Source organism: Cucurbita pepo, chromosome 11 (genome assembly GCF_057944985.1).
Source record: "Cucurbita pepo subsp. pepo isolate OVF chromosome 11, ASM5794498v1, whole genome shotgun sequence".
Classification (NCBI taxonomy): Eukaryota; Viridiplantae; Streptophyta; class Magnoliopsida; order Cucurbitales; family Cucurbitaceae; genus Cucurbita; species Cucurbita pepo.
Window position 1 is genome coordinate 5,454,471 of NC_141808.1, and position 15,252 is coordinate 5,469,722.

Sequence of the window (15,252 nt, forward strand, 5' to 3'; positions counted from 1 at the left end):
AGATTAAAATTGTCCTAAATTCTTAATAATAATAAAATAAATTAGTTTCAAATTTTAAACCATGTAAAATAATAATAAAAAATATCCTTAATTAGAGATGTAACTCTAATATTATTGGTAAAGAAATCATTTTTTTCTATTTGGGAAAGTAAATATTCTACTCGGACTCACTAATTTTCTATAGCTCAAGTAATTTCCATGATTAGATATATGATCGGATATTCAAGGAGATTTCTAGACCTGTTTTATAATAGTGTTCATACCGATTATAGGAGGCTAATCAGAGACAAAGAGTATAACAAGAGGAGCCCTTAAGCCAACTTGATACTTCTATATAGTAAGTGTTATGCTAAACGAGTCTTGGTTGAACAAAAATATTCCCTTAAACATTGAATGTTATATAATGTGGTCTAGTGAATCATTTTAAACGAGGAACAAATTATAGTTGGTCTAGATTTGTTCGGAGATATAAAATTGTAAGTTTTGTAAGTTTCCTCGCTTTTAGATGTAGAAGGTTTGTTCAAATGTTTTGAGTTTCACTCATTCAATTCATGCGAGCATAACTCAAACATACAATGGGTAGGATAGACCCTTCGATAGGGTCTAATATTATAGATAAGATTAGATCGGTGGCATACAAATTAGTCCTACCACCGGATGAATCGACTCCATGTATCCATGTTTCACGAATACTTGGATGAATCGACTCACTTCGTAGATTACGAGTCCTTACAAATAGCTAAAGTTATGAGAAAAGATCAATAAGAATTTTAACTTGAAAAGTGACAGCCTTCTGTACTAGGAAAATGGTATTTACAAAACCATCAAGCACGAGAAACTATGTGAGAACAGAAGGAAGAGATGAGGAAAAAATACCCCGAGTAATTTCAAAATTAACACAGTTTTGAGGACAAAAGTTTCTTTTAGATGAAATTTATAAAGAAAAAAAAAATAAAGATAAGATAAGAAAATGAAAGTTGTCTCACTCTCACATAGCTTTAGTTGGGAAAGTGGGGAGTTGGACTCGGAGGTTCCTTGGTCTTCCTTTCATCTCACTTGAGCAGTTCAAAACAAGTCGGAGAATACATTTTCTAACGGCTCTAGGTCGGCATTTCGGCTAATTCGGCTTGGGTCTATTTCAATCGTTCAAAATTATTTTGTGCAAAATTAGGTAAGTCAATTTCTAATTTTAATTTATGATTATATGACTCATTAGATAGAATTAAATTTTAGAGAGTAACATTAAGCTAGCATCAAAGGGACGTAGTAGCTTCAACCAAGTAAATGGCTCTACTATAGGTTTGGTTGGAAGAGTTCTTTTATATAAGATGACACGTGTCTAGTAGCCTTGCATGTATCATTTGTGTGATATGGTTTGATATGTGATATTATGTTATGTGTCCGTATATGATATGTCTAATATTATGGTATAAATGAAACGTCATGTTATGATACGATAAGCTAGTTATGTTATGAGATACCGTGATGTACTATGATATAATATGTAAGGTCATGACATGCTATGATATGTTTTTAAAATATGGAAAATCTGCGATGCACAGCTTCTATGCCATGATTTGAAAGTTATGTTATGAATGAAATGATTTATGAGAGTTTATGTACGCATATGATCGAGTGTGATATGTGATGAAAGAATGAGAGTTGCCTTTCTTGATTTATTAAGCCACGATGAAAATATGGGGAACTCATGCATAATCGTATATTCATATGCATCGGGATATTTCTACTTTATGATGAGTACGAATGCGTACACTATGAGATGAAAATAACCATCATGTTTACCATAATGCTACAACGGTCGCTATTCCCTCTAGGTGTCCGACAACAGGTCAAAGAAACTAGCTTGACCAGTAGGCTCAAGAGGTGTGCGAGCTTGCTCGGTAGGCATATGCTCGCACATGTGGGTCGTGTGTGGAGAAGTACTATATATCCAATTTGTCAAGCCGCCTAAGAGAAGACGATTTTAAATGATAGGTTCTATCATTCTGTATGTGTTTGCATTTCCCGACCCTAATAGTGAGGTTGAGTATTTCTTAAAATACTCTATCCGACAAAGCATAGTATTGAAGACCATGAAACTTGTGTTAGATAGTTGCATTTTATTTATTTGGTAGCTTTTATAAATCATGACATTATTTTAATATTTTCTTTGCACATTAATTATTTTTGGGGTGTTGTTTTAAGGTTTTTAAGGCGATCATTTTATAAATTAGTTTAAATGAATATTTTCATATAAAACAATCACGTCATACACATGATAACGACTCTATTTCCCTAATAAATTAGTGTCGTTACAATAGGTATCGATATCTTGATATTAACATCCCATTCGCACCAGCACTAGAGCATATCCCCATTCTCTATTGTTCCCTAGTTTTCAATGTCGCTCCTTTCTCCATCGCTCCTCAGTTCTCGATGTCGACGGGCCAAGTGTACCTTAATCTTTTAGCTATGTAAAGATATTAAAGGTTTAATAAAAATGTTGCGAACATATATAAGTTTTACCTTCATATTCTATTAAAGTAACCATTATAATTATACAAAAACGCTATAAAAAATTCTAAATTTTTACTCATTCCAGCTGTTAAGAAAAAGTAATATTGTAAACGAGCATTGATATTTCACTTTTGTAAATCTAGCAATATTTTTTGCAACACCTGAGTAAATAAATGATACATGAATGAACCGAGATCATATTCGAATGAGAACGATTTTGAGGATAGGATGACTAAGAAAGGTTTAAAAGAATTGAAAGTCATTACTTATATCAGTAAGGTGCACCTTCCTTGAATTTTCATGGGATAGTATCTATATCAATAAGATGCATCTTCCATTTTGATGACTCAATCATAGGAATTCCATGGTTAAGCGTGCTTTACTTGGAGCAATTTTATGTCGTGTTCGTCTGTAGGGATAGTTTTCACTCTTAAGAAGCGAAGAGTAGATAATATGACTATGTTGTAGGAGATGTATGAGAATGCCAGGATCCTACACGTTGGGTCGTTACATTTTCAAGGTTGACTGATATATTACATTACATTGAACAATTAAAAGGGAAGATCATGGATGAGGTTTTTTTTGGGGAAACAAAAAGTCAAGCAATGAGCGCATATGTCCAAAGTAGATAGTATGATATCAATGTGGATGGTCGTTGTTCCTAATTTGGTATCAAAGTCATTCCCTTATCTTACCTTAGCGGGAGGATCTATGATATACCTTGTTTGAGGGCTACCCAATATTGATTAAAAGGTGCTCAAAGTGAACAAAATGTTATATATCAATATGGATGGTCGTGGTTCCTTACATACATAATTTTTCTCTCCAAAAATCTCCTCCAACTCTCCAAAATAGTATATAATCGAAATATTATTTTATTTTCCTCCCGAAAAAGAGGTAGCATTGAGACGCTACGACTAACACCTCAATATTCTACCCTAAACCGTATGAAAGAAATAAGAAAAATTGATGAAGTGTCAAGACTATCTATAACTTTCAACGCTACAAAGAGATTAGAAAGATGAGTGTGTTTAAGTAACAAGCTATCTTAGGACTTCTCAGCACCGTCCTCTCAATTTTTTGTACTTGTTTTCACTTTAATAGTTCTAAATATGAACACGACTCTCCACAATGGTATGATATTGTCGATTTTGAGCATAAGCTCTCATGCATTTGCTTTGGGTTTCCAAAAACGCCTCGTACCAATGAGATAGTATTCTTTGATTATAAATCCATGATCATTCCCTAAATTAGCCAACGTGGGACTTTCATCATCCAACACCTCCCTTAAAACAAAGTACGTCTCCCCTTAATCAAGGCTCGACTCCTTTTTTCTTTTGGAGTCTTAGTCATTTTTTTACTATCCCATCGAGGATGCTCGACTTCTTTTTCTTTTAGATAACTCTTAAAAATAATTTTTTTTATGCAAAGTTAGAATTGATTAAATCAAAATATTTAAAAGTTTGAAAAAAAAAAAAAAAAAAGTTGGTCAGCTGAGTAAGTGGGAGGCCAATGATGTGCGCAAAATGCTCTCATTTTGACAACCAAAACCCTTTATTTGGCCTTTTTCTTACCCTATAAATACCCTCTTTCTCATTTCCACTCCTCAATTAATTCTTCTTTCAAACTTCACAAAAATAATAAATAAATAAATATAAAAAAATGGGAAGCTCCACCCTCTTCAAGAGCCTACCAAAGTTTGGTCATTTTGGGGCACCAGCCATTGCAAGGAGATCACCCACTTCCAACACTTCCCTCCTTTTCGCTTCCAACCCCAAATCTATTCATGTAAGTACGTCCATATCGTGTTATGATTCCACCAAATTGGTTCGTTAAAAGGGTAAAAATTGAAGAAGTCAGATATTTGAATCTCATATTTCAGATGATGTTGTGATGTCGTCGATTGTGATATATTTTTGTGTGTTTTTGACAGACAAATCCACCACAAGATGGGTTAGAAGCCAAAGATGCCATAAAGCCAGAGGCGAATGAAGGAATGACGCCGGGTGAACATATGATGCAGGACAAGGCTTACTCTACTGCAGAACATGTAATCAAAACTCCCCACCTTTTATTTTATTTTATTTTTTAAATCAACTGAATCGAAGCTACGGATGAGAGCGATGTTGAAGATAGATAAGTGTGAATTTGAAAATGCAGGTGAGTGAGAAGACAAGGGATATGGCAGGGATGCTGAGTGCAAGAGCGCAAGAGGTATCAGCAAAGGCAAAGGAGGCAATGGAAGCAGCAAAGGACTCAGCCCATAGGGCAAAGGACACAGTGGTTGAGACTACCAAAGACTCCAAGCAATTTGTCAAAGCCAATGCAAAGACCGTTGAGAAGTGCATGAACACCAAGAACCGTTCTTAATTTCCCTTTTTTTTTTTTTTTTCCCTTCTAATAAACCCATATACACCTATATGCAAATTTTTTCAATCCAGAAAATTCTTTGGAGTGGCCCGGAAGATGTTGGGAAATCGTTTTCCGGCGAACTTGTATGAGACTAGATCATAGCATTTTTAATTTCTCCTTATAAATTTGAAATATCAATATCTCACATCATGATCATATGCTATTTGATCTTGCTCTTAAGTGAGTTATGAACTAATGAGCTTGTTCTTTGATTTAGACTAATTATTTATTATTTTAAGAACCCAAATATAAAGGTAAGAATACAATCTTGCAATTACAGGGTAAAAAGATTTTACCTGTAATTATGAACCACTCTTATATATATATAGAGTAAAATTTGGAATACATTAAAGAGGATTGGAATTACGATTTCAAACATAAAGTTCTTGCTATTTTCTTTTAAAGTTCTTTCCTAAACAATGTTTTAAAAGACTATTGAGGCTTATGTCTCAAAGCCTGACTTAAACCGTTGACCTTCAAGCTTACACAAACTAATAAGAGTTAGGCCCTCTTATGGTGCTAATGTTATTCAGAGACATTTTAACCTAATTAGTTACGACATTCAAACTCAAATTTTTACAAACAATCAAACACGTTTTCTGAACGAATTATGACTCTCAACAATGGTATGATATTGTCTGGTCTCATACTAATGGATATGTATGATCATTCCTTAAATTAGCCAATGTGGGCCTCCCTCCCAACAATTCTCACCTAATGGGTTTTCCAGTCCTTAAATTAGCCAATGTGGGCCTCCCTCCCAACAATCCTCACATAATGGGTTTGCCAATTGCGTAATTTAACTATTGGAGGTACGTAGAATGCCTGAGTAAGACGCACTCGAAGCATATTATTTACCTTCATGATTCCTAATTTGTAACCATTTTTATACCTTTGAAGTCTACAAATCAAAGTTAGAATAGAGCTTTCTACTTCCTTCATTGATTAAGATATATATACTATATCATCGATCTCGTTGTCTTCTTTGCATCGACTTAGCTTCCAACTTAGGCTACTACTTGTTCTTTTGAATTTTGAGTGTCGATTTTTTGTGTTGTGACTCAAAACAAAGAGCCAAGTGTCAAAATTTTGAAGTTGCCCAAAAGATTGTTGCTTAGATTGACATCATGGGCACTTCTCGAATGGTGAGGTAAAGGTAAATGAAGATATATAAACTCAAACTGGTAAAGATAAATGAAGATATATAAACTTAAATCAAACTAACTCAAATGGGTAAAGATAAATGAAGATACATTACGTATCAGGATGAAGAATAAACGAAGATATATTAGCTCTTATAAATAATATACATATCTATATCCGAACAAGGATGATAAATTTAATAAAAAAAAAAAAAACTATTTAATTAGGCAAAAAATAACTTAGTATATTATTTTGCAACTATAGGTTACAAGAGAATTGATATTGCACATTACACTAATTCTATTGCATTTCTACTGGAAGATAATATATTCGACGATCTCCTTAATGTCCCATTGGCATTGTGCATTTCTTTTGAGAGTGTCCCAACAAATGGCAACGACCACACTGTACAACCCTCTTTGGGCGCTTCAAGTTTTCAACTCAGAACTTTCTTTTTCGGCCTTCCCGGTGGGCGACGAATTTTGGGAGGGCGTATTGTGATATCAACCTTCACACCTCCTTCTCCTTCGCCCGATTCCTTCCACAGGCTCTTGTCGAGGATCGGGTATATCATTTTAGAATACGTTTCACGGTAACTAGCGACGGTGAAACATGGCTCAGCAAATAGATGAGCATTCTGCCCACATGACATTAGAGCAGCTGCAGCATGAGCACAAGGCAGACCATACAATTGCCAACAACGACAGGAGCACACACGACTATGTATCTCCACGATATTTGTCCGCTCAGTTGAGACGATTTCAAATTCAACTTCATTTGCACGAAGTACTTGATAACAACGAGCATCTGCAATTGCTTCGGCGATCCGCTTCTCGGCAAAGGGTACGAGAATGGAGGTCCATCTCATTCCCATTTCACGCCGCTCGTTAAACCAAGATGCCATTTCGTTACGAATATGTTCCATCATCTGCACGATGGGGAGCTCGTGACACTCGAGTGCCCAATTATACAACAACTCTGTAACCCCTAATGTAAAATGGCCATACCGCACACCTTCAAAATATGCTACAGCCCACAGTTGGGGAGGGAAGTGTTCAAACCATGTTATTACTTCTTGTGAGATCTCCACCATCTCAGCAATTTTGCTGTCGAATTCAGCTGCAGTGAGAGCATAAACAGCATTCCAAAAAATATTGACCAACTTCGTGTTTTTAAACGTATCGCGAAAATTTTCGCTTACATAACGCAGACAGAATCCATGAAAGGCACTCGGAAAATGTGTTTCAACCGCCTCAACCATGCCTCTTTGTCTTTCAGATAGTATTGTCAATCTAGGCATACTATCAGTATTTACCCCAAGAAGCTTTCGCAATTCTGACATGAACCACATCCAATTTTCATCACTATCCACATCAACAACTGCAATAGCTAATGGGAACAATGAATCATCTGCATCAACAACCGCAGCACACAGTAAGGCTCCCAAGTATTTTCCTTTAAGATGTACTTTGTCAAGTTCAAGAAGCGGTCTACAGGCGTTTATAAACCCATATATCGAAGCGCGATATGAAACAAACAATCGCTGGAAGCAATTTTCTTGTCCAGTTGCAAAAACTGAAGCAAAACTTCCAGGGTTTGTTTTCCTTATTTGTTCACAATAAGCAGGAAGAAGACGATACCCATCTTCAAAAGTTCCATGAAGTGCAGCCATGCTACGTTCTTTCCCACGCCAAGCTTGCATGTAGGATACAGCAACTCCGTGCTGATCGCGGATATCCCGGAGAATTTCCTTGGGTTTATACTGTGGATTATCTCGTACTTGTGCTGCCACAGATCTGGCAACCCATCCCACAGAGGCTTGCTGATGATGAAGATTACGAACACCTTCACAAGTATGCTCGCCATGTAGGGTTCTAACTGTAAAAGTTGGCACTCCAGGGCATTTTGCTACATGCACGCGCCAAGGGCAACCTTCCTTGGAGCATTTGGCTATAAACCGACTACGATCAGATTTAACGATTCGAATATCAAAATGCATAGCTATAGCAATATCTTTCAACATTCTCCGGCATGTTTCAACATCAGGAAATTCTTGTCCAATAACCAGGGTGTGATCTACCAGACTAAGCTCAGCATCAGATACAATTAAAGAATGATCAGCCTCAGATACAATTAAAGAATGATCGGCCATTAATTCATCAGAGTAAGAAGGCACCAGCATCACACGATTCTGCAAATTTGCTTCATGTTGAGCTAAAGAACTAGTATTACACACTACTATACCACACTGCCACCAAAAAGAGGAAAGAAAGAAAGTCATGTTAGAAGGGAGTATACCCCACTATATACAACTGAGTTGCATTTTTTTAGGAAAAGAAAAAACTATAATTTTTTTTAAAAAATAAATAGGAAGTACTAAATAATACAACATTGCAATTTACAATCAATTACAGCATTCAATAGAAAACCAGGTTAGTTTTTAAAAGATAAATAAGATGAGCATTATCGTCAATCGTTGCGCCATCCACCATCATTTTGGGTTCTTAGACGTTTTTGGGATTTCTTTTCTCCTACCCGTTTACTCCATTCATCGCCAATCATTCTTCTTCGCCGTTCTTCTCCATCACCAAATTCTTTTTCTCCTTCAGTTTAGAGTGTTGGTTTGCTCCTTTGGTTGGGTTCTCCATACCTTTAAGAAAGTGTGGTTTGGTTTGGATTTGTGAGATTCTTTTCTTTCCTGGTTGTTTATCAAAGTCACTTTGTCAAGGAGCATAGTGGTTGTTGTATTGACAATAAGTATTTTTGTATTTGGTTTGGAGATGAGCGTTTCTTCGTTGAAGATTTGGATCTTAATATTATTTATTACATTTTCCTATCATTGGTTTGCCACAAAGTTGTTTCTTTCTCAAGGCTTTTCGATCAATGGTTTTGTGCCCGTTGAAGCGTTTTTTTGGTTGTCTTGCTGCTTCAGACTCTTTGTTTGCCTCCTGATTGTTTTCGATGTTAGTTTGCCTTCAGGATAATCTTGTCTTCGTTTCTTACTGCTACCTCGAAGATTGGTTGTTGTTGCCTTTTATTTTTTGTTCTCACACCGGTTTTGTTTGGTTGTTTCTCCTTACTTTTTGCAGCAAAGTTTCACAAATATATTTGAGGACGAATCCTCTTAAAGGAATGGAGAATGATATGAATAAAGACATCCTAATCATGCCATATGAATTTCAAAGAAGATGTAAAAAAATGTTGTTCAAATTAACACAAGATAAACTCAATTTGCAATTAATGCCACATTAAAGAAGAATCACACTTCATTTATGCAACAATAGATTCAAGCTACGTCAAGTGAGACTTCATTTATTCTTAAATGGTTACAAATTCTTGGGTAGATGATAATCTAGATTTAGAGTGTTTCATAATTATATTTTAAGTTTTAAGACTTTTTATTTACTTTTAGGCTATATTTATATAGGGGATAATTATAGTCATAAAGTATGAAGGTTACAACTCTTGAAATGTCTCATGGAAAGTCAAAGGTCTCGTTTTGAGGCTATATAAAACCATGTAAGTTGTCTTTGTAAAATAGACTCGAAAAATGTTGTAAAAAGTGTTTTTGTGCTTTCCTAGAGCCTAGTGCTAAGTTTCTATACAATTCTATGTAGAATTCTATATAGTTTAGGTCGCATCGATCTTGCTTGTGAAGTGATTCAAATCTCAAACAAATTTTCTTGCCATGATATAATTGACCAACGAGGTAATGTGAATCTTACTTTCCTTAGGGGTGATTCCTTAGTGTTTTGAGGTTTTTGGATATTTTAGATCTAAAGGTTCTACTCTCAATAAGGTAGTTAGATCGAATTTCCAAGAGTTATAATCATTTGGGATGAAATCATCTTAAGTTGGGGCTTTTAGCATTTGTGTTCTGTGGGTTTGTATATCCATGAGGGTTTTTAGATCCAATCGGCTAGAGTTTTCATATCATGTGTTTTGGGTGTTGTATTGAGAAGTCTGGGGTTCAGAAGTTTGCGTTTGGGGTGCAATGTTCTACACTCCAAGGTTGGACTGTTCATTCCCTTTTTTCTCTTATTTTGTGAATGGTAGAACCTCTTGTGTATGGGTCAATTTTTTGAGACTTGAATTAAATATTTAATTTATGTTATAGTCTAAGAATACAGAATTTGTTTCCAAAAATCAAAACATTGTTTACCATTAAGAAAAAGAAAACATAACATGGCAATGTTTACGATCATGAGTTCGAACATAAAGATATGAAGTTTAGAAGTAAGATACAAAAGTATGAACAAACATAAAGAAAGTTAACATAGTAATCAATGGCCACCTAAAGTTGTCATAAAAAAGGTTGAACATTCAGTGAAGCAATTCATAAATAGGAAGGTCAATCCTAATATAGACAAAATATTGAGTTGCTTATAATTGTTGATTCAAATATATAAATTCGAAAAAAATTAATTGTAATGAAAAACATTGTTATATTTTATGTTTTTCTTTCTTCTCCCATCCATGGCCACCACCACCATCATCCATCATCACCATGTTTTTTCTTTTTCCCTCTCTTTTCCTTTTCTTCTTCTTTCCTCTCCTTCCCTTCTTCTACTCCTTACAATCCACCTCCTTTCCATCCTTCTACCTCAAATTTTGAAATATATATATATATATATATCCAGTCGATTACCTAAAATCAAAGGTTAGGTTTAAGGGGGGCTTTCTTTTCTCATATCTCTCTCCCTTGAAGGTTAGGTTTACAAGGGGCTTTTGTTTCTCTTATCTTTCTCCCTTCCATTTCAAAAAACTTCATTTTTTATTTGAAAATTTGGAGAAGAAGGGGAGAAAGCCAGAGGAAGAATAAAGAAAGGAAAAAGAAAATTGTATTGGTGGTCGATGGCGAGTGACAATGGCAATGGTTGTTGCGGCAGCAGTTGCCATTGATAACCGGAGTTGTGTCTGTAACCTCATGGTTTTGCCACTGTTGTAACCCATGAGATTGTGTGTGCATATTGATTACATTGAGTCAAATTTGGTTTAGAGATCCAGGGGCCAAACAACCCGTAAAAGGAAAATAGTGCACAAGGTCTGAAGGACCTTATTTTGGAACATGTGCCTGTGTCTACCATTGATAGAACCCAAATGGTAGGCTTAGGTTAGCGCTTGGTTTGTATAACCCTAGTGTCTTTCTTCCAAACAATGGCTCAACGAGGTCACCAGACCTAGAGATCAAGCTGACAGACCAAGGAGCTCAAGGTGATGCAGTGGAAACTCAAAAAGGAATGGATCCCCCAGCTCCTCCTGCTCCTCCTGTAGAGCACTAAACAACACTCACACCAAAGGCCCTTCAAGTCCTTTTCAATAACATGACAAAAGAGGCAATAGGCAGCTTTGCAACCCCAACCAGATTCCTGCACTCCATGATGAAGCTGAAACTTCTCATCAGGCTTCAAAAAATACAGACCTCCCACTTTGACAGTCAACCAGAAGAGGCGACGGTGGAAAAATAGTGGATGTAGAGCTGGAAGCAATGTTCGATTACTTGAACTGTGAGGACTGGTTGATGTTTACAGGGCCAATGTTTATGCCCCAAGATGAAGCGCACATGAGTTCGAAATCTGCAAAGGCATCAGAAGTTCACGCCAAGGAACTCATTATGTGGACGAAATTCAAGGATTTACTGCAGAAGTACTATTTTTTAGAGACGGTGATAAATGACAGAGAGACCAAATTTCTGCATCTTAAGAAGCATTAACCTTTGCTCCAGCACTTAGGGGTCCTCTGATCATGGACAAGAATATTAGCAGAAAAGAGAAGCCCAGCTTTGAGGTTGGTTCCACGTATGGCATTATGAGGAGGTTCCTCCCATCATATACAACCTATCCCAGCAAGGTCCCTCAGCAGCAATTTTAGTGGAGGTTTCTACCCCCCATGCCCCTCAATCTTGGACAGGAAGGAAGGCCTGTTTTAGATGAGACAAAAAGTGCCACTTTGATAGGGAATGCTCCAACCTTGATTGGCTTGGCTTTGGCTGTCAACAGGCGGTGTTGGGAGGGGGCTTTAAGAGCCACTGAAGATGGTAAAGAAAGGCAGCACACAGCCCCTCAATATTTGTCTCAAGGAAGTGTTTAGGAGGGAATAATTAATATCCAAACCTGGCAACTGTCAGCAAGAGGTGGAGTGCTTGGTTCTGTTGGCAACTAAAGTTTGGACAGATATATTATATTGGAGTTAAAATAGCGGACTTCTTTTTCTTGCAGGGGAAAAACATACCTAAATGATGACAAAGAATATGGATGATTAGATAAGACTGGGTCAGTAGTACAGGAACAAGATCAGTAAGGGGGGCTGACATTAGCCATGCTTCAAGTTGAGAAGGATAGTGTGGTGGGTGTCGAAAAAGACAAAGGAAAAGCCCAGTTCAACAACTAGCATAGGGCTGGCCCAACTGTACAGGAAAAATGTGGCTTAACAAGATACATGGAAACAATCGTTGATAAGTCATCATCCAAAGGATAGATATCTGTGGTTGGTTAAAGGGATTGGATCAATTGGTAAAGACTATTGCACAAAAGCCTATACTTGCTTCCTCCTTTCCAGCTCAAAAGCCATGATTGCTATTGAGAAAAAGGCCCCATGAATACGATCTATTCTTCCCATGTAATAAGCCAAGTTGAAAAAATGGTTAAGTTGAACAGTGATTGGAAAAGAAGTTGAAAACATGAAGACAGAAGGTTATTTGCAAGGCTGAAGCAAAAGAAATTTACTTTAATTTTTATGCAAATTTTTATGAGGTCAAGCCCTCTACAAGATTATTTTAGCACATCAAAAGAAAACAACCAAAAACCTACAAAATGAAGGTTAGCGTGTCACGACTCCATCTATTAAGAAGGAGGTATCTAACTTTAACCCAACCCCTATCGGAGGGACCACTTTGTTTACTAAGAAGCCTTTCTCACTCCATTGCACAAATTCAGCGACATGGACCAACATTCTGCCAACCAACTTGATGATAGAAGACTTTAGCTTGGTCAATATCCACACATCTCAATATAACTTTGTTTTGCAAGGGATTAAGTGAATGATACTTGTTCACATGCATTCACGGGCTTCTAAAGTTTTGTACCAAGCTTTCCTCCAAATGGAGATTATTTTGTGTTACTCCCTTGGATTGGGGCTTTCCTCCCTCTTTTGTAGTTCCATACATCAATTACTGCAATATCTGCAGATCCTCATACCATAATGCCACTATTTATTTGGCCAACCTTTCGCAAGACAAGTTTGTAGGGAGTATGAGATCTATGAGATGCTCAAGGCTTCTTTAAAAAGCCTATTCTTCTGTATCTTTTAAATTAGGGTTTCTTTTCAATCAATGTTAATTGTCGAAAAATTTGAAATCCCTACGACTATCTTTTTAAGTTCATACCTCTTCTCCCTTTTTTTTTCATGTTATTCCATTTTCTTTAAATTGTGTGGTACTGTTTCCTATCAAAAAGAAACAAATAGGCATGAAAACCAAGGATAAAATTGGCTTAAAGCCTTCAATGAGTTCAAAAAGTATGATGACAATTTTTTCTAATCCAAGTTGATTAAAAATTGGGACACCCAAGTAACAAACTGAGGATTAAAAATTTATCTAGCTATTCTTAGAATTATAGCCAACCTATCAGTCTTGGTTCTAAAGCTTCCCCTCCTTCAGGACCTCACTAATTGCTCTGTTCATTATCACAGGAAGAATTTTCAGCAGCTTCAGCATCGGTAACGAATGTCAGCCCCTCAGTTTTCTACTAGAAATGTTATTGCCCAACCATGAACATTTCACAAGCCCCTCAGTTTTTTTTTTTTTGCGGAGAAGAAGAAAAAGATGTACATAAAGTTCAAGGAAAAAGGGTTCCAAAAGCTGGGGTCCAGTGGAAAGATGCCACCCCTGCTTCCAGAGAAGGGATAGGGATTATAGGAAAGCCCTCTGCTTAGAATTAATGAGGAAAGTAGAAAGATCATATAAAAAAGGACTAAAAAAGAACCATTTCAACTTCTGTTTGTAGCATTAAGATGAAAAATTGAGAAATTTTATCAACTTCCAGCCTATATGAGAAAGAACAACCCTCGTTTAATGATACAAAGATTCTTGATTAAAGGGTCCAAAGAGATATTCAGAATAGTCTAGATTACTTTTTCAGCTGTTCAAACAGAACCAAAAATGCAAAACCCGCAAAATGAAGTAAACAGAACTTACCAAAAGCTAAGTAGTTGATTTGCACGCAGAATTCAAGACCTTCTAAGAAACGCGACCGTAGTTCAATTTCTTCTAATGTCGGAATGCCTTTTTTAGGACAAGAACGCTACAAAATAAATAAACAATTAGTTTGGAGCAGAAATAACAGTAGAAAGCGAAAATAATCGCGCAAAACAACAACAACTAATAAAAAATCGTGCCCTAAATACAGGGATCGGGCAAAGAATTTGGTTACCTGAGAAAGAGATTACAGATGATAAGGAAGAAAAAGGAGAATTGAAGCAGTAATTAATGTCGGTTGGTAAAAAACAAAAGATTAGAGAGAAAAAGGGGGATACCTGGGAAGGAGAAGGAGAAGAAGCAGCAAGGCATGGACGACGGTGGTGGCAGTGGCGGTGGCGGTGGCAGTGGCGGTGGCGGTGGGAAGAGAGGAGTACTGGAGGAGGGGGCGCAGTGGGAGAGTACAGTCGGAAGAAGGTTATGGTGTGAATTAGTTAGGAATTTGGGGGCATATGCGTGATTTTGGATATAACAAGGCCAAGGGAAATGTGACATCTACAACTAAACTTTATTTATTTTTTATTTTTTTCTCACTAAAATTTGAATTAATTTTCTTATAATACAAATATATTTATTTTATTTTATTTTAATTTAATTTATAATTTATAATTATTTTTGTTTATTTGTCCTCCCACCCTTCTTAAAAATAATAAATAAAATGTTTTTTTTTTTTCAAAATATAGATAGTTGCAATCCTCAATTTAATGTTTTAAAAAAATAAATATATATTTTATATATTAACCTGTAAAGAATAATGCTCTGGTACCGATGAAAAATAGAATTGGGATCGAAGGTGAGTGGGATCTAAAGTCCAATTTTGATTAATGTTCACAATCTAAACTCATATCTAAAATAAGGAAAATATAAACTAACTCAATTTTGATAATAAAATAAAATATACTATTAATCAAATCATAAAGAATAAA

At 36.1% G+C, this 15,252-nt stretch overlaps 1 protein-coding gene and 1 non-coding gene across 2 annotated transcripts; one reads left to right on the forward strand and one right to left on the reverse strand.

The window, feature by feature from the left end:
• The first annotated feature begins 4,142 nt into the window (after positions 1–4,142).
• On the forward strand, positions 4,143–5,145 carry LOC111805532 (Late embryogenesis abundant protein (LEA) family protein). Its single transcript, XM_023690642.2, has 3 exons — positions 4,143–4,305; positions 4,451–4,567; positions 4,678–5,145. Exons 1-3 carry the CDS (start codon positions 4,180–4,182, stop codon positions 4,885–4,887), a joined length of 453 nt encoding a protein of 150 aa, XP_023546410.1. The 5' UTR covers positions 4,143–4,179; the 3' UTR covers positions 4,888–5,145.
• A 1,051-nt stretch (positions 5,146–6,196) lies between these two features.
• Positions 6,197–14,771, reverse strand: LOC111806150 (uncharacterized). The gene is made up of 4 exons (XR_015422949.1): positions 14,605–14,771; positions 14,267–14,372; positions 11,128–11,648; positions 6,197–8,320 (listed from the first exon to the last, which is right to left on the reverse strand). It is a non-coding gene; the product is annotated as an uncharacterized LOC111806150 (transcript).
• Between the last annotated feature and the right edge of the window lie 481 nt (positions 14,772–15,252).

Bases quoted from the DNA above. Each gene is read 5' to 3' on its own strand.
- LOC111805532 (XM_023690642.2), top strand. From the start codon at position 4,180: ATGGGAAGCTCCACCCTCTTCAAGAGCCTACCAAAGTTTGGTCATTTT. The intron at 4,306-4,450 runs GTAAGTACGTCC...TGTTTTTGACAG, and splicing joins CCAACCCCAAATCTATTCAT to ACAAATCCACCACAAGATGG. The intron at 4,568-4,677 runs GTAATCAAAACT...TTGAAAATGCAG, and splicing joins CTTACTCTACTGCAGAACAT to GTGAGTGAGAAGACAAGGGA.